This window comes from Megascapheus bottae, chromosome 1, assembly GCF_031878675.1.
Source record: "Megascapheus bottae isolate mThoBot1 chromosome 1, mThoBot2.hap1, whole genome shotgun sequence".
NCBI lineage: Eukaryota > Metazoa > Chordata > Mammalia > Rodentia > Geomyidae > Megascapheus > Megascapheus bottae.
In genome coordinates this window covers 21,995,312-22,015,358 of record NC_143509.1, presented here as the reverse complement: position 1 = coordinate 22,015,358, position 20,047 = coordinate 21,995,312, and the positions used below count along the sequence as shown (strand labels likewise).

General features: G+C 40.8%; 1 protein-coding gene across 2 annotated transcripts in view; it reads left to right on the top strand.

The window, feature by feature from the left end:
- The window catches only part of Golim4 (golgi integral membrane protein 4), a 76,588-nt gene that overhangs the window by 45,052 nt on the left and 11,489 nt on the right, over positions 1-20,047 (top strand). The window contains exons 3-11 of one of the 2 annotated variants that reach the window (XM_090338601.1): positions 114-163; positions 2,060-2,113; positions 3,504-3,654; positions 7,318-7,400; positions 7,744-7,827; positions 12,789-12,956; positions 16,863-17,168; positions 17,822-18,078; positions 18,889-18,968. In XM_090338601.1, the coding sequence (XP_090194727.1) occupies positions 114-163; positions 2,060-2,113; positions 3,504-3,654; positions 7,318-7,400; positions 7,744-7,827; positions 12,789-12,956; positions 16,863-17,168; positions 17,822-18,078; positions 18,889-18,968 (1,233 nt within the window). The remainder of the gene's footprint in view (positions 1-113; positions 164-2,059; positions 2,114-3,503; positions 3,655-7,317; positions 7,401-7,743; positions 7,828-12,788; positions 12,957-16,862; positions 17,169-17,821; positions 18,079-18,888; positions 18,969-20,047) is intronic. The other variant, XM_090338602.1, reaches the window with a different exon arrangement.

Genomic DNA, 20,047 nt, shown 5'->3' with positions numbered 1-20,047 from the left:
AAACCTAAAAAGAGCTTTGCAAGTCTGAATAAAGCTAACCCGTGTTCTCTTAGGCATTTAAGCATTGAGATAAGTTAATTTGCATTCTATTTTCTTCATTTGATCTCCCCTAGATTTCCTTGTATATAAATTAGAAGCACAAGAAACACTAAATAAAGGAAGGGTAAGTGTTTTTGCTGTTGCTATTTTCTTTTCTCCTCTTAATTTGTTTTCCTCAAACTTGAAAGGAAACAAAAATATTTGTCAATTCTTTTACTCTGTTGATCACTGTAGGAGACAGTGTATGTAGTAGATAATGTGTGTGGTGGCATGCTTGTCTATTGTTAATAAAAATTCTAGTAGGAAGGTGCCACCAAAGTAACTTTTGTTCTTTTGAAAGCTAACTTAATTGATGATAATGGTACATTGGGAATAGCTATAGTGATTAACAGTAGGGAGAAGATTGCTTTTAATTCAAATGTTTGTTTTCTCCCCTTTGTATAGCATATACTACTGTGTTTATCTTTTCAATGGTTATGTCTGACCTAATATACAGGCATTTGAGCAGTGAGTTCAGGAAGAAAAGAATGATGTTGACATTGGCAAACATTTTTAAAGTCCAAATGAACTAAAGAAATCATGTCTTTCTTTTTCTGTAAAGAGAGCAAGAGGGTAGGGGAAGGAAGGAAGGAAGAAAGGGAGGGAAAGAAGGAAGGGGAAGATATATAAGCATTAGCTAAAAAATTATTCATAGGTACATTAAAACTGAACAATGTCAATTATTTGAATTATTAGGAGGTCTTTACTTGCTTTCAAAACCTCAACCTAAACTGTATGTACTGTTATTATACCCGTTCTAATATAATTTCTATGTAAATTAAAGTATAAATCAATAAAAACAACTTGATAAAACAAAAAATAGAAATAAACAACCCAATTCATTGTGGTAGTTGTAAAACAAAACAACAACAACAACAAAATCCAACCCGTACTTTTGGGGTTATAATTGTGTTAGTGATGAAAAAAGAATCAGAGTTAACTGGATAATGACCAGTGAGCAAAGTAAGGGAGCAAGGCCATTGCAAGTCTCTTCTATGCACTGCTGGGCCCAGGCCTGGGGTCCTGGTGAGACTCGGATGCTGTGGAGGTGAACTGCAGACTCCTCAAGGATCTCAGCCAGTGGTGCAGGTTCACAGTCAGGCTCCAGCTCTGTTATTCAATGAAACTCTTTTGCATGGCAGATCCTTTATCTTTTCCTAATTCCATTCTGTAAAGCAGTCCCACTGGCTTTTTACCTATTAGGGTTGAAGGAAAGAAAGTACCTTGTCTCTTCCCTCCCTTAAGCCACGCTATGCTTATGAGGTCTGACCACGGTGGCTGTCCCTCTGCTTCTTGTCTTGAGTGCCTGACTACGTCTCAGATATTGCTCCTTGTGTCTGAGCCTCCATTTCTCCAAAACAAAAGTATTTATAAGAGTCATGTCAGTTTATCATTTGATGGCACCGCATCATGTGTTTTCTTTTTTTTTTTCTTTTTTATTATAATTATTAAAAGGGTTACATGATAGTTGCCAGATAGAAGGTGCATTAATTCACATATATTGATATCCTTTCACATGTCTTGGTCCCCATTACCCTCCCCTCCACCCCCCCCCCGTTTTGGTTTTCCCCCCTTCCCTATCCAATTTCAAATAACTAAATACAAATAAATCCAATATATTAGATAACAAAGTGAGATACTATAACAATATGAGATAACCAAGGGACAGCAAAAGAGATGAGAGATAATCTAGTACATTAAGGACAACAATCATTCATTATATGGCTTTTGTTTCAATATCCTGGAGGTCTTTCTGCATCATGTGTTTTCATTGCTAAAACTTATCCAAACTGTGAGGATATGTCCGGTTCCTTTCTTTAGTTGTATAAAGAGATGGCCACAAAGTCATCCAGTTTCAAGCACAGAATTCATTTTCGCTTACACAACATGAGAAATAAACATCTTGTATTAACTGCGTTAAGTTAGTAAAGGAACCAGGTGAGTTATCTTTCAGTGACTGCTTTTTTTTTTTAATTTACAGCAAGATTCCAATAGTAGATATAGTGCACTGAATGTCCAACATCAGATGTTGAAAGTAAGTAATTTAAAATTGTTCTCCATGAGTGAAAGGGTTGGGTAATATGAGAACTGAATAATGGCCTGTAAAATAATTAAATTAGGCTTTTAGAAGGTATTTGGCCAAAAATAATATATGGTTATATTTCACTTACCTATCAACTAACTACCTGTTTATTGAGGATGCATTTAATATACCCAATTTTTTATGTATTGAACTGTTTAGTTACCTAATTTTTTAGTTCCATTCTTTAAAAAACTGTGTTGCCTTGACTTCGGACAGTGGTTTTCAGCAGGCATTTTCTTTTTTTTCTTAAACAGACTGCAGACTATAACATTCATAAAGTGCTTCCTTTATTTTACTCATATTTAGTAAATGTACATTTAACCCCCATAGAAATGCAATTTACTGTTTAAAGAGTTTACTTCCTTGGACCTTGGGTAAAACTTACTATGGTGCGTCAGGAAGGCAGAGGAAAGGAAAAAAGGGAGGAGGAAGACAGGCAGGAAGGAGAGGGGATTACTTCTGACAGCTGGGAGGAAGAGTAACTTATGCTGTACACAGCAAGTATTTCTAAACTATTTGGTATTTGTTTAAATTCCTTTACACTTCAGAAATCCTCAGGGAAAGCCAGGAGTTTGGCCTCGTGGTAGAGTGCTTGCCTAACATGCACGAAGACCTGGGTTCCTCACTACCACATACATAGAGAAAAGCTAGAAGCAGTGCTGTGGCTCAAATGGTAGAGCTCTAGCCTTGAGAAAGCCCCAAGGACAGTGCTCTGGTCATGAGTTCAAGGCAAAAAAAAAATAAAATCCTCAAAGAGAAAATAAAATGACATCTGCATGGAAAGTGTGTAAACTTTGTCTTGTCACCATTTTCCCTAAGGAGCAGTGATAAGAGAAAGAATTTACGTTATAATAGGTGTCATAAGCAAGCCTGAAAATTGAAGTATAGAGGAAGATTTGCATATGGCACATGCAGCCCTCAGAGTTATAATTCTCTTTGGATTTGGGCAGCTGAGATGTGTCCTAGCAGCCACCCCGTTTGAACACCTGGGTAGTCCAGAGCTCCTGGGAAGGTTTCATGAGTGGAGGAGGAGCTCTTCCATGTCTGTGGGTAGAAATCATGCCACTCGAGTTTCCTCCTCTACATAGTGACTGCACCCATGGGGATTTCTTCAGATTCATCTCATGATGACTTGTAGTTGTCCCCACTGCTGTGACAAAGTGAAGGAACATGACTTGGGGTCTCACTCCCAAACTGTTCATACGAATTGACACCTCAAAAGAGTGAAGCACATTGCTTCATTCCTCCCTACCCTCCAGCAAAAGAGAGGCCACCCTAAGGCATGAAGGCGGTGGGATTCTGAACCCTCAGAGCAAGCCCTGCTCAAGATTTCTTCTTGCAGAGTCAACACGAGGAGCTGAAGAAACAGCACAGCGACTTAGAAGAGGAGCATCGGAGACAAGGGGAAGACTTCAGCAGGACCTTCAATGACCACAAGCAGAAATACTTGCAGCTTCAGCAAGAAAAGGAGCAAGAACTGTCGAAGTTCAAAGGTATCTGGAAATCAAATTAGTTGGTTTTGATGTACAGAATCCCATCCATGTTTCCCTAAAAGAGTAACCTTTTCATTTTCCTATGTACATCTGGAGATTGGTTTACATTTGGTCTGTAATCCTTTCAGGACCTGTTTGCTTCTTAATAATAGTTCATGTTTATCTGTTTGGTTTGCTGAGAAGAGCAGAGCAGAGAAGTTACTGTATCTGATTCTGTCACAGTGGGACCTAGTCCACAAGAACTATTCTGTATGTTGGGAGACACTTAGCATTTCTTAATTCCCCATTTACTGAATGCCCTCGCTATTCTTCTGTTCCTTCCATGATCCCCCAAACAGTTTGACACATTTCTAACAATCCCTGAACAGGTGGAGAGACTTTCTGTTGATTGCTCATAGATACGAAGTAAATCCTAGACCCCCTTTTACAGACTGCTGTGAATATTGGCTTCTTCAGTTACTAGCGAGGTGACAGTGGAGAAGTTGTACTGTCGTTCAGGCCCAGCTGCCAGAATAGTTCCCGGATGGTTAATATCAACGTCAGCATCAGGCATCTCATAGTGAAGTGGAGCAAAGTTCTTCTGCATTGGATATATCTGCATTCTGAGAAAAGAAATGAGTGCATTCCACAATCCAAAGACGTGATACATAGGCTGAATGTGTGAGAACTGGTTTTAGAAGATACATGGTGCATGCAAACAAAACAAAACAGTGAAGTGCAAATAAGGTCTGTGGCCGAGTGACTCTGCCTGTCAACACAAGCATATATTACACATAAACATACATATATATATATATTTATACATTGATGTATATATATGTTATGTATTATATAGATTGTGTGAGTGGTGTGTGCTCTGTGACTCTGGGCTCTCCTGGAGGAGAGCTGGGCGCTAGGTTGGGAAGGGCTGTCTGTCCTATTTTTGTGCCATGTTTTATCTGTGCATATTTCAAAGAAAAATCTTAGTAAGAAGGCATATCGGAGTTAAGCAGTCTTTGGGAGGCAATTCTATCAAGGGTTCAGATGTTCTCAGTAGAGCTAGACCAGGTGTCAGCAAGTGAGCCCATGACAGATGGACACAGAGGGTCATGGCATGACACTGATGAACAAGGGAGAGGTTTCTGGAAGAAGCACTGCATACCGGAGATTCTTCCCAAGATGATATAAAGCGAGAGAACCAAGGATCCCGGAGTCCCAAGAAGCTTCAACTTACGAGGTGTGAGAAGAGATCTTGGTTCGTGGCTATACTGTGTAGCGTTTGAGCGAATGCAGTGAATGAACACACATAAGCCAGGTACTGCAGGCTCACTCCTGTAATCCCGGTCACTCAGGAAGCTGAGATCTGAGGATCACATTTTGAAGCCAGCTTAGGCAAGAAAGGCTGTGCGACTCTTATTTCCAGTTAACTATCAAAAAGCCAAGTGGAGCTGTGGCTCAAGTGTGAGAACAAAAAAGCTTGAGTAAAAAAGCTCAGGGACATCTTCTGGGTCCTGAGTTGAAACTTCACAACCAGAAACAACAACAAAGCATTAATTAATTCCATAGAAAGTAGATTAATTGATGAATGAAAAATACAACTGCTGGCATACTTTAAGAACATTTTATAATTTGGAAAGTTTAACGTTAGCATTAGCACAAAGGCAGGCTTTCTTGTTTCCATTTACTCTTCATTAAAAAAAAAAATACGGATCAGCCTGGAGTGTGGACTCCTGGTAGAGTGCTCACATAGCGTGCATAAAACCCTGAGTTCGATTCCTCAGAACCACATACACAAAAGCTAGAAGTGGTGCTGTGGCTCAAGTGGTAGAGTTCTAGCCTTGAGCAAGCTCAAAGACAGTATCCAGGCCCTGAGTTCAAGCCCCAGGACTGGGACAAATATAGGGAATATGTCCAGTAGAGATTTAACTCCATATACACAGAACCATGGAAAAGAGGAGGATATGTATGTGCATTCAACTACTAAGAACACTCGGACACACGGGACAAAAAGGAGAGAATGTCAGGGGACCCAGAGATTGGCAGGGAGGGGGAACCATGTTTGGGAAGCTGTCTCAGAGACAGACTTGAAGCGACCATGCTTAACACTTTCAAAAAACAATTTCACATCGATATTTTCTTTTGATGGTGCCTGAAGCTGGGGAGAGTCAGGGAAAACATTTTGTAGACAATTCAGGCTGGTAACAACTGACTATCATGTACAGTCTAAGAAATTATTGATGGTTTAATGCTATAAAAAGAAGGCATTTGGAGCTACTGGAGGGGTGATCTACCGATGTGTCAAAATAGTGACTGACATCCACAGGTATCTTCCTATTGTGTGCCAGGACCGCGTGGATGATGGCTTAGTTCCCCTAACAGCCTGTGAGGTAGGCGTGGTGTTTAACCTCATTCAAAACTGGAAGGAGAGACCTGCTACAGTCAGGCACCTAATATGAAGAATTCAGCAACAGCAGAGGAGCCACTGTGGCCCAGTTTACAATCTGAAATTCTTTTAAACGCATGGCTATTTCAGGGATGAGTGTGTTGGCAGAAGTGTTCAGTGCTGAAAATACCCCAGTGCGCTGTCTCTCTCTATGGTGTACAACTGTCATTTAGGAACAATTTGTCCAACATAGTCCAGGTTTACACCTGCTGCCTCAGCTGAATTATTAATAACACTCTCTTCATTCTCAGAAAGGTTATAGAGTCACCCTGCCAACTCTCAAATTCTGTGGAGCATTGTAGAACAAGAATTGAGATAATGTTGCCAGACCTTATTTCAAGGTTCTGTTTATTTTTAAATCGTGATGAGTATCCAAATATAAAAAAAATACTATTTAGACAACACTGCAGAGACCAAATACATATAATATCTATACATATTATATACCTATATTTATATATTATGTAATCTGTTATATATAATAATATATTAGTGTGGTATATATTATACACAAATATGTGAGTATGTGTATATATATATATGTTTATATATATAGTCAGGACTCAGTGAATTATGTCCAAATACAGGGAATAATAGAAGATAGGAGATAAGGAGATAAGAGAGGTGGGCCTAGAAAAGTGGGAAGCTGGATAGCAGAGCACCAGATGAAAGACTTTACTCTAAATTCCAGTTTCACCTTGGTAGTTCTGGAAAGAGCTACCCTGTAGCGGTTGCATGTTGAATTTGAGATAATCAACATCTCAATAAAAGTAAAATAGGAGAAATAATTAGACGCATCTAGGCAGTTGGGGAGGATTGGGGAGAGTCCTGCTGTGAGAAATAGGATCTGTACGTGGAGATAAGTTTACATTTAACAAAAGAGAATTGTGTATTAGACAATCCTTGCCTATAACATTTTATTCCTAAGGGCTATTTTTATTATTAAAAGAAATATTCCATTTTCAACTCAGTAGATAAAAGCCCTTGGCTTCCTTCTGTAAGTGTAACTCATTTCAAGTGCTCTCTCTATAGCATGCGCTCATACTCAGGTCAGGTGGGCTTGCCAAATCCATCTGCACCAGGGCCCACCAAGAGGGCTTTGTTGATGAAAAGCATCATTGTGTCAGCATCCAGAAAAAGCTCAGAAATAAGTCGTACAAAGCTTCAGATAGGAAGAATAATAGAGCCAAAAGCTTGGAACTTTTGAGCATTGATGTGCAATTTTTCTTTCTCCGCCACAGAAACGGTGTATAATTTGAGAGAAGAGAATAGGCAACTAAGAAAAGCTCACCAAGACATTCATACACAGCTTCAGGATGTCAAGGTAAAATGGAGCCAGGGGCCTTGGCTTGCTTTACTCTGCAGAATGGGCTGGGAAGTCATTAATATCAGCCACATTATTCTTTTATTGGATGGTGGCATTTTAAGATTTTCATTTATGAGCATTTATAAATAAATGCTTCATTTATTTATAAGAATGCTCCATTCTTATGGTTTACATTTTGGTTTTCAATGATTCTTTTGGGGTATCACTTTTAACATGCTACAGAAATCATAGCCTTGCTCTAAGCATACGTGGACAAACAAACAAGTAATGCTTTATGCTGAAGAAGAGTCTGTCTCCTCCCGCGGCGTTCAATGTGTAAAATTCTTTTTTCTGTGTGTAGCAACAGCATAAGAATTTACTCTCGGAGCACGAACAACTTGTAGTGACTTTGGAAGACCACAAGAGTGCACTGGCTGCTGCGCAGGTCAGAAAAGCAGCAGCCTCTGGGGTCTTTGCAGTCGGCTTCCTATTTCTGAATTCCTCTGTGCACGCATGCCTCCGCACCTTACTTCAGACTTGGCTATCCTAAGCCTGAGGACAATGCATGCTTTAAAACTTTCGACTGCAGATTAATTTGTGATTATCTTCTGCGCTGATTGTTAGATGCTTATGGCCTCTTCTTCCTTCACTAGGCCTGGCCTGCAGGTATCTGTCACTTAGCAAAATGACAGAAATTGTAATCCCATGCATCCCATCTTTTGGCAGCAATTTGGTCTCTGTCCATTCTTCTAAGGAGCTATCGGGCTTTATGAGGCAAGCTAGGTAAATAAATCATTGTCAGACTGTCTCCTCTCACGCCCTGGTGCTCAGCCTTACAGCCACGGTACTCCTTCCTAATGGGTTTTGTAGTGTGTGTCAAATGACAGAAAAACAGAGAAGGATCAATGGAGGAGGAAAAACAACAGGTCATGATCTCTATTTTTCTTTTCCAGAGCGCTGGTACAAGGTACCACCTCAGAATGTATGTACTGAATGAGCACATGAACCAACGCAGGTGTGGGGAGCTTATTAAAGAAATCCCATGCTGAGTGTTTTCCTGCTTTCTTGTAGAAGCAAAGAAACTCAAGGGGCTGACTTAATCACTATGTTAATCCAGGTCCTCACTTTTCTTCTTGATATAGGAGTTATAAGAAGAGGACACTGGGAAACTAGCTATTTGTGTTCATTGGGAGATTGGGTATAATTTTTGTAACATTATTTGAAGGCATGATATCAATACTGAAGCCCTATTCATCTCAGAAACCCTAGTACATTGTATTTGGAGAACCCTTTTTAATTGGGTGTCTTTCCAACTAAGCTCAAGTTATGTATGGTAATTTTTACAGGAGTATGAGTTAAATTTACTTTATGAGTGTACTTCAGTCTAAACCTTCTTTACAAAATTTGGTCAATTATTTATTACTTTCTTTAGGGAGGCTCTTCATCTTATTAAATACAGTGAGCAGATTTGAACAATGTGCCTCTAAAGGCTATAATTTTCAGACAGAGCAATAATCTGAAAATTCCATAGAAATCTAAACAAAATGGCTCAGTAGTCAATACAAACTTGTGTAATAACTGTAATAGCAGTGTGGGGAACTTTAATAATTAAAAACATACTTTTCTATAGACTTTATCTTTGAGGGCACAAATGATCCACATTTCTGCTGCTCTTTTTCAAACAATATTTGTACCATATCAAAGGGCAGTCCTTCATTAGACCCTTACTTTACTCAGTAGAAGCTACTCTAAGAAAACATCAGTGATGGGGTGGATTAGAAACAACAGAAATGTATATGTCTAAATCTGGAGGCTTCAGTGGGGTGCGTCATGGTTGATTTTTCGAGGTTCTCTTCCTAATTTCAGACACCTGCCTCCTTTTTACCTCCTCATATGGTAGAAAGATACAGAGAGAGCTCAGTGTAGCGCTTTTTTAAAAGGGGTACTAATTCCATTTCTAAGGTCCCCACCCTCATATCCTGATCATTTCTTTTTTTTTAATTGTATTATATTGTTGGGATAATGTATAGAGGGGTTACAGTTACATTCGTCAGGTAGTGGGTACCTTACTTCTCGAACATTGATACCCCTTCTCATGTTTTCCCTGTTTCCTCCCCCTCTTCTCAGTCATCTTGTTTTTTACCTTCCCTTCCCTATTTTAAATAAACATATATACAATATACCAGGTAACAAAGCAGATACAACACGAGATAAACCATAAGGGGGAATACATAACTTCACATAGTACATTAAGAATGACAACCACAAAAATAAACCTCTTGTTTCCATATCTAGAGTTCATTTCCCTTAGCATCATCCTATATGACCATATGTACATAGCTTTTGAGCTATTGTGATCCTCTCCTAGGAGAATCCTAGATGAGTACTAATGATTACAAATGAGGGAAACCATGGAGCCTATAATCCTTTGGGCCTGGCTTACTTTACTTAATATGATTTTTTTCCAAGTCTTTCTATTTCCTTATGAATGGGGCAATGTCATTCTTTCTGATGGTAGCATAGAATTTCATTGTGTATGAATACCACATGTTCTTATTTCATTCATCTACTGAGGGGCATCTGGGTTGGTTCCATATCTTAGCTATGGTAAATAATGCTGCCACGAACATCATTGTGCTAGTGTCTTTAATATGTCCTTGTTTCTGGACATTTGGGTAAATGCCAGGAAGTGGAATGCTGGGTCATAGGGGAGCTCTATGCTTAGCCTTTTGAGAAATCGCCATACTGCTTTCTAGAGTGGTTGAATGAGCATATAGCCTGATGATTTCTATGGCCTTATCTTCTGATACTGTCACACTGGATATTAGAATCCTGTATATGAATTTTGAAGAGACACATTTCTTTCATAACACCTTAGCAAAATTTTCCCCAAATTCCCATAGGGAAAAATACTGTTCTCTGCATCCATATACCTCAGGTAAGCAATTTTATGAGATTCTGTGTAGACAAACTAAATTTTAAATACAGTTGAGAATTTTAGTTAAAATAACTGAAAGGATCTATATAACATTGTCCTCTTTTATAACTAAATAACTCAGTAACTAACTAAATAAGTAAATAAGTAAACTGAGGCCATGAGAGATATTAAGATGACTAACTAAAATCAAGCTTGAAGCCCAGATCTTCCTGGCCTTGAGTCATGCTGTTAGGTGTGTTTCTGAGACTTTCCCCCAACATCATGGGTGCATGCACCTGGATTCAGATTTTTTTGTATCATAATTTCTTAAGTGGGTGCGTCAAGTTTATGTCCTAATGGGTTTCCATCATCAGTGCAAAGTTCATATTGAAATCACAGCATCACTTCCTTGACGGTTGTATATCCGGAGAAAGAGAAAGAAGAAAGGGGAGACGAGTTCTGTGGATGTCCCTCTAAGTAGAATAGTATTAAAAGTGTCATTAAGATAGCAAGATGTTTACAAATTGAAAGTATCATTCTGTGGGTATCATTCCTGCTTTTCCTTTGACCTCAAAGTATTTGGATACATTGCTGTGATAAGGTCTACTGTAATGAGGTTTTTCTGATATGATCCATGCTTTGTAGATTCTGTTTAAAGGCATTCCTGTGACACAGATGTAGCAGGCAGACTTCTTTCCTTCTCTGAATATTAGGAAGGCAAATTGGTGCCTCTTCCTTGGCATGGAGAAGCTGTGAGCCGCGGGCAGGGTGTGAGGAGGATGTGTAGTAGCAGGACAGTTTGGTCAGTCTCCATGGCCAGCTCCTTTGTCCAGCAAATGGAGGGAGACATCCCTGCAGAAAGAGCTTGTGCTAAAATGTTTCCGTGTGCTATATATGGGTGTTCATTAGTGTGTGTTTATGTATTTGACCTTTCTGCTTTAGAATAAAAATGGTAATATACATGAGGAGCTGGGTAGACACAAAAGATAGTGTATTCTTAGAAACAGCACATGCATATAGGCACAGAAATACCTATATGAGTGTATTGTAATCCTGAGCCTGCATTACTGACTTGTTCACTTTAAAAGAAAAAAACGTGGCTGAGCACTAAGAGCTGGAGATTTGAGAATCACAGATCAAAGGCAGCCTGGGCAGGAAAGTCAATGAGACTCTTATCTCCAATTAAGCACCGGAAAACTGTAAATGGAGCTTTGGCTCAAATGGTAGGACCTAGCCATGACAAGAAAAAGTCAAATGAAAACTGAGACTCTGCATTTAAGTTCCAGTATCAGAAGAGGAAAGGAAGAGAGGAAGGGAGGGAGAAGGAAGGAAAAAGTAGAAAGAAAAGAAAGAAAGAGAGAGAAAGAAAGAAAGAAAGAAAGAAAGAAAGAAAGAAAGAAAGAAAGAAAGAAAGAGAAGGAAAGAAGAGAAAAAAGAAAAGAGGGGCCGGGAGTTTGGTCTAGTGGTATGGTCTAGTGGCTTGCCTAGCATGCATGAAGACCCGGGTTTGAATCCTCGGTACTACATACATAGAAAAAAGCTGGAAGTGGTGCCATGGCTTAAGTGGTAGAGCTCTAGCCTTGAGAAAAGTCCAAGGACAGTGCTCAGGCCCTGAATTCAAGTCCCTCAACTGGCAAAAAAGAAAGAGAGAGAGAGAGAGAGAGAGAGAGAGAGAGAGAGAGAGAGAGAGAGAGAGAGAGAGAGAAAGAAAGAAAGAAAGAAAGAAAGAAAGAAAGGGAAGGAAAGAAGAGAAAAAAGAAAAGAGGGGCCGGGAGTTTGGTCTAGTGGTATGGTCTAGTGGCTTGCCTAGCATGCATGAAGACCCGGGTTTGAATCCTTGGTACTACATACATAGAAAAAAGCTGGAAGTGGTGCCATGGCTTAAGTGGTAGAGCTCTAGCCTTGAGAAAAGTCCAAGGACAGTGCTCAGGCCCTGAATTCAAGTCCCTCAACTGGCAAAAAAGAAAGAAAGAAAGAAAGAAAGAAAGAAAGAAAGAAAGAAAGAAAGAAAGAAAGAAAGAGAAAGGAAAGGAAGGAAGGGATTTAGGGAGGGAGAGAAGGAAGGAAGTATTGTTCAGAAGATATTGAGAAAGATTTCTGTACAGGCATAGCTGTGTATTTAAGTAGATTATTTAAGTGGATTTTAATGTTGTAAGTCATCAAGTATCTTTCTTTTATTGATGGTATTTATAATATTACAAAGTTATTTATCAAGCTCTTCCTTTGTTTCACATAGCATGGGAAACTAACAGCTGTCTTAGACATAATTTTTCTGTTTTCTTCACTCTTACTCTAATTTGCATGTGCTGGGAAATGGTTGAGCATGGCTGAGGAAGAAAAGCTCTTGTGTGAAAAAAATCTGCATATTTTCCTAAGCTATATTCAGGTCTAATCTTTTTTTTCTACTGATGCACTGAACTAAAATGCCCACATATGAATGTTATCTTTTTTCCCCCTCCTCTTCCTCCACTGGTGCAATTTATATGCAGACTCAAGTTGCAGAATATAAACAACTGAAAGATACTCTGAACAGGATTCCAAGCTTTCGGAAATCTGATTCTGCAGAGCTGCACAACGATACCTTCTCCCAGGTGGCAGGTCCTCCACAAGGAGACCATGCAGCAGCCAGGGAGAAGCCAGGCGGAGAGCTGCAGGAGGTAAGGGATGCAGAGCGCACGTGGCCACCTCCCTGTCCCCATCACTGTCCCGTGATTCTCCCACACTGCCTGCATAGCCTAGCATTCAGGTTCCAGTATATGTGCAAATCCTCCCGGGCTTGTTAAAACACATCCAGGCCCAGTTTCAGATTCAGTTCATTAGGGGGTGAGGCCTGAGGAGGTACAATTCTGACAGAGTTCACTGGTCCAGAGAGGGGATGTTGAGAATTACTGCCGAAGTGCTTGTTGGGAAAGGCATTTCTGTCTTGCTTCCTCTTTACTCCTGTGGAGTTTTTTTCCCCCAGTCTTCAAGGAGCTATAGTATCTGAGTAGCTGGAGTTGGGATGGTTTCTCCTTCTCATCTTTGGAGCAGAATAAGGAAGGTTAATATATGACAGCCCTATCAAGCCCCATAAAGCACCACAGTTAACATATCTGAATACATTTGAATGTAGTTGAATAAGGTCTATGGAGAATATGTCAAAATTATTAAATTTTCCATTTAACTGTGCCTGAGTGCCAGGTACCAGTGGCTCATACCTATTATCCAGGCTACTTAGGCTGAGATCTGAGGATTGTGGTTCAAAGCTATCCCAGGCAGGGAAAGTCCTTGAGACTCTTATATCCAGTTAACGATCAGAAAACCAGAAGTGGCACTGTGGCTCCAAGTGGTAGAGTGCTAGCCTTGAGCAAAAAAGCTCAGGGACAGTGTCTAGGACCTGAGATCAAGCCCTACAACTGACCAAAATTTAAAAAATTACAGTGTCTGGGACCTTAGTGCTAATCTCAACATACAGGAATTTCTTGTTCTTCGTGAAAATTAAGCCTTGCCTAAGTATACATAAGAAAGTGGGACAAAGCTAGAAGCCAAAGTTTGGATTGGCCCCCCCAAATTTTGTAGCTTATGCCTATAATCTTAGAAAGGCAGAAATTAAAGATAGTTACACTTAGGCCAACCCCAGCTAAAAATTAGTGACAACCTACCACTACCAATAATAAGACACAGCGGTATGTGCCTGCCATCTCTGCTACATAGGAGGCCATACACAGAAAGATTGCAGTCTGAGGCTGGCTCCAGGCAAAAGAACACAAGATTCTATCCCAAACATAATTAAAACCAAAAGGGCCAGGGTCATGATTCAAATGGTAGAGTATCTCCCTAATAAGGGTGAAGCCCTGAGTTCAAACTCCAGTACTATCAGAGTTCTTTCTACAATCAAGGGTGGGGGTGGGGTGGGGAGGAGTTTGGCCTAGTGGTAGAGTGCTTGCCTAGTATGCATGAAGACATGGGTTCAATTCCTTATTACCACATAATTAGAAAAGCCGCAAGTGGTGCTGTTGCTTAAGTGGTGGAGAGTTAGGCTTGAAGAAAAAAGCCCAAGGACAGTGCTCAGGCCCTGAGTTCAAGCCCCAGGATGAGAGAGACAGAGAGAGGGGGGTGGGGAGGGAAGGAGAGAATGATTCTTTCCCCCCAACAGTCTTAAAAAAATAAAAGCTTAAGATGCTGTACCCATATGACAATCTTACGAGACTAATTACCATGTGAGAATCTTATGACAGAAATGAAGTTGAAGTGAGCGATCTTTTCTTCCCAGCGTCTTCATGGTTCAGAGAATTCCTCACAGACATAGTCTACATCCTCTTCTCTCTCTGAACGTTAACATTAGCACTGGAACTTTCTTTAAAGAACGTGAAGGGACTGTTGGGTCACTTCTGTTCTGTTCTGGCTGATGACTGGTTTGCTGGATTAATGGTCTAATGACTCAGGGCTTTCATTTTCCCATCTGTGACTTGGAGATAGTAGTTATCTACTCTGTCTTTGCTGGGGCATTGTGAAGATAAATGGCAGGTGTTTGAAAAGCACTTAAGGGTCCTTTAGAAAACTATTTCCTGTAAAGCCCGGGCACTCATGTGTCAGACTATTTTACCAGATTGTTGAGGATGGAGGAGAAATGGAAACCGTACAATCTGGCCTCAAAGGGCTGAGAACAACTTTTCTCCCTAGTATACTAGGAATAAGCTCCAGTTTGGTAATTATATTCCTGTTACTTTTAAAATGGTATTTCACATTTCAATTTGCTTATGGATAGAACTTTAGCAATTCCATCTGTAGAAGAATATCTGCCTGAAGAGTTATTTTCCTGATAAAGAAGACCAAAGAGGGAGATGACATGCCAGTGTTTGCTGTCGATATTGCAGCATCCCTCCAACTCTCAGGCAATACAGACCAGAGAGAGATCTCTGAAACTCTATGAAAAACGGTCTTGAATCCATCAATTTTAAAAAAAGGAGTATTCTAAAATGTGGTGTGTGTTCATTTTTGTGTGTGTGCTTGTGCTGGAAGCTTTTGCCACTTAAGTCTAATGTTCTATTACTTGAGCCACATCCCCCCTTCCATCTTTTTGCTGATTAATTAGAGATAACAGTCTCTTAGTTTTGATGCCACACTGGCTCGAGTATGATCTTTAGATCTCAGCCTCCTGAGTAGATAGAATTATTGGCATAAGACTCTAGTGCCTGGCTATGTTTATTTTCTGTTATTATTCAATTTTCTCTATTGACAATATAAAATATTTATTAATAACACTCTAGTTCACCAAAAAGGAGATTTTAATACCTTAAGAATATTTTTTTGCCAGTTCTGGGCTTGAGCTCAGGGTCTGAGCACTGTCCTTGGACTTTCTCAAGGCTAGAGAGCTCTACCACTTGAGCCTCAACATCACTTGCAGCTTTTTTCTAAATATGTGGTACCGAGGAATCAAACCCAGGTCTTGGTGCATGCAAGGCCCATACCTTAAGAATATTTTAACCAGGCATCAACTACTCATGCTTGTAACTCTAGCTATTCAAGAGATTGAGATCTGAGTATTTTGGTTCAAAGGCAGCCTGGACAGGAAAGTCCATGAGACTCTTATCTCCCATGAATCACAAGAAGTTGGAAGTTGAGCTGTTGCTCAAGTGGTAGAGCACTAGTCTTAAGCAAAAAGCTAAGGAAGACAATGGCCAGGATCTGAGTTCAAGTCCCAGCACAAAAAAAAAAGACAGGGGCGGGGGGGGGGAGGAAGAATGTTTTATTGTATCGTGTTTACCATAGCTGATTTTAGATTAACAAGGATTTCTTGTAAAGTCATTAGAGAACCAATCCAATGGAAAGTAGATCCAAGATTTCCCAATTGTATAGTATCCTCTCTGTTCAGATAATTATTGAAAACAAAAGAGATATTGAAGAAACATTTCAGCACTTCAAGTCTGAGGGTTTCCCATTACATTCTATGGGAAAGCTGGAGCTAGGTTGCTTTTGAGGGAACTTCTTACTCCTTCTGTATGAGATTTTCCTTTCCAGATTATTGACTGCATGCTTTTGAAGATGAAGTTTTGCTTAGCTCATCTATTTCATAAGTGAGATTACCGAGTGGGAAGAATTAAGTGATTTCATTACCCACGTGTGTGTGTGTGTGTGTGTGTGTGTGTGTGTGTGTGTGTGTGTACACGCACATGTATGCAAGCACACGTGTGCCAGTCCTGGAGCTTGAACCCAGGGTTGGGGCCCTGTCTTTATGCTTTCACGCTCAAGGCTATTGCTCTACTACTTGAGCCACAGCCCCACTTCTGTCTTTTTTATTTTGAGGTTAATTGGCGATAAGAGTCAATCAAACTTTCCTGCTTGGGCTGCCTTCAAATCACAGCCCTCAGATCTCAGCCTCCTGAGTACTTAGGATTACAGGCATGAGCCACTTGCATTTGGCTTTCCCTTATTTTTTTTTTCTTTAAAGTTAAGCTTGTCGGTCTTTCCAGCCTCTGGCATTTAAATGCTTGTGTTGTAGCTCCTTTTAATGTGGTAGGGAAAGAAATTCTGCCTTTGAAACAACTGAGTATCCTCATCTCTTGTGCTGGGCCGGTCCCTAGGCGTTTCGAAATAATGAGGTGTGGCAGCAAAACGAAGCATTGTCTAGAAGAACAGAAGGGAGAATGGTCTCTCCCACCCAGAAAGAGGCAGAATTCCAGGACCCAGCAGAAGAGAACCCACGAAGAGTGGAGCCCCGAGAGCCGGAGAAGCATCAGGTGGAAGAGGAGCACCGAAAGGCTCTGGAAGAGGAGGAGATGGAGCAGGTGGGGCAGGCGGAACACCTGGAGGAGGAGCATGACCCCTCGCCTGAGGAGCTGGACCACCGGGAATGGAAGGAGCAACCACGCCCGAAGGAGGGCGCCCAGGTGGGTGTTCCCCAAGGCCACTGGGGAACACATGGCTTTAGTTGTAGATACTAAACAAGAAGGCCTTTCCCCCGATACCTTTGCACAATTGAATGAGTTCACTGAAGGCCGTTGCACATACTGAAACCTCGTTTTTGAAAATGCTAACTGCATGCATGGCGACTTAGAGGGAGAGGGAGGATGCAAGCACTGGTCAGTGAGTGAGTGTGTGTACCTCGCCTTAGTGGGGTGTGGAAGTCCTGCTTGGCTGCCTTCCTGTGCTCAAGTGGCTACTTGAGGATGAGGGAGGTTCAAATGGTCACGATCACCCCCATTCTCTGTTCTTTGATGGGTGCTAAGTTTGCTGGCTTGCCGGGCCATCTTTAGAGGAGAAGCCAAAAAGTTTTATTTTGTTTTTGTTGTTGTTTGTTGTTGTTGTTGTTTTCTTTGGGTGTTTGTTTTGGCTGATACTGGGGCTTGAACTCTAGGTTTGGGCACCGCCCCTGAGCTTTTTCACTCAAAGCCAGTGCTCTTCCCTGAGTTTGAGGATTCTAGATAGCCTCACCTGTCACCAAACAAGTAGGAGAGTAAAAAGCAAACTCCTTCCTGAGTTTCGGGTCATAAGGAACGAGATGGTTGACCCTCCTGCTCAGACTGGCCTGGTTCTGCCCTAGGCACCGACATACCTTTCAGCCAGGCCAGCTACCAAACCACGATCCCCTTATGAGGAGCAGCTGGAGCAGCAGAGACTGGCAGCACAACGGGACCAGGAGGCCCAACGGCTGCGGCAGCAACAGGAATATCTGCACCAGCAGAGGCTGCAAGGCCATTTACTAGGACAGCAGCAGCAGCAGCAGCAGCAGCAGCTTCTGGCCAGAGAGATAGCCCAGCAGAGGCATGTGGAGCTGGAGGACAACCAGCAGCAGCTAAGGTAACAGATGTCCCTGTTTCCAGGGGAGTGGGGGGAGGGCAGACTCACTCTCCTTCAATGTGAGGGGCTCACTATGGCTCATGTAGCTAGGGCAGAGAAAGTACTTGCATTAAATGAGCAAATGTATGTATGTATATGTATATATGTGTATATACGTACATATATATGAGCATATATGTATATACTCATATGTATGAGTATATATGTATATATATGTATATATATTTTTTTTCTGCTTCAGAGTTATTGTTTTGGTCTCAAAATAACCTAGTCAGCTTTGTGTTCATTTTAGTTTGGTTTGACCATTAGAAAAAGAATTTATCTTCTAATGATATCTTAAAAACAATCTTTCCTCCTGTATTTTTAGTAGCATTAATTAATTAGTCATATGGGCTATTATAACATGCTCATATACGCATGCAACATACCTTGATGAGACTCCCCCCCTCCATCGCTCTTCCTCATTCCTCCTTTCCTCCTCCCCAAAGCAATATCAGCAAGCTTCATTATTCCATGCTCACCTATACAGGACAAATAGATTGACCATCCATCAGCTCCCTGCTCTTCCTTCCCCATTTCACTTCCCGAGTACCTATTATTTTGCTTTTCTCTCATTCTTCCCTTTTTCTTAGTGCATATTAATTAATCTGGAATCTTTGTTGCATCTTGTCTTTTAGATAAGACTTTTTTCACTTAGGACATTTTTCTCCCAAAAATATTGAAAAAAGAAAATCATGTTTATCGCCACTTCGAAAAGGACCGTTGTCAGCGTGTATCCATTTGAACCTATGATGTTTATGTCTCTGGCAGGCAACAAGCTCATTATAATGCCATGGATAATGATGTTGTCCAAGGAGCTGAGGACCAAGGAATACAGGAAGAAGGTGGCGGTAAGGCTTCTCCAATGATGAAGGTTTTAATAAAATGACTTGACAGTAGAATCTGTAGGCTATGGGGATACCCCAGTGAGTAGACATTTGACCTGTAAACTAGTGTCCTTAACTAGTCTTATGTATACCAGGAAAGAATCCTCCTTGAGACAAGCTCTCTTTCCTTTTAACATGTTCCTCCTGGTATGAAGGTTTCTGTATAACAAATAATTATTTCTGACAGATTGTCCTGGGCTTATGAGATGGTGGGAAATTTCTCCATTTCCTCTTTACCTTGGAAGTCTTGGCCTCATGGCTTTGAAGGGTTGTCAAGTTCAATCCGCAGTAGCTCCCAGTCTAGTGTAGTCCATCTAGTCTCTGATCTCTCAACTGTTGCTTCCTGTGCTAATGGAGCTGATGTTAAGCTGTGGCCCAGGCACGGCTGATACTTCTATGCTCATTCTTTTCTTTTCTAGAAGGTCAAATGGAAGGCAGTGGCAACTCTGTGTCCGCAGCCTGTTGTGGTATTTTATAGCCCTAAGAGTCAGGAAATCGTTTTTTCCATGGCCCCCACGAGGCGAGTTAAGCTCTTTTGTTCTGTAATCAGTAAGACTAGAGAGCAGTCGGCTCATTTCTCTGTTTAATAAAGCCCTCAGCGCACTGGATACTTGATGGTAACTTGACACTGTATCTTGATGTCTGTGCACTAAGTGCTTTCTGTGTGCTAAAACTTTCCTACATCTCCCTTTTAAAAGCCACGTTGTCCTTGTCTGTGTGTTCTTGCAGTGATCTTTACTATTTTTCAAGAAGCAGCCATTAAATGTCAGAAGGAGCTCACGAATAAACATGACACGTAGTGTCATCTATAGCATGGCCTAGAGCATTTGATGAGCTGCATTTGCATTTGAGTTCTCCAGATGAGCTTGATCTTTTATTCCCTAATAAGCTTGCTTCTTTTTCCTTCTTTTTGTTCTTTTTCAAATTCTGGGGTTTGAACTCAGAGGTTCATGCTTGCTAAGCAGGAGCTTTACCACCTGAGCCACTCCACCAGCCTGTTTTGTGTTGGATATTATAGAGTTAAAATACTGTTTTATGCCTGG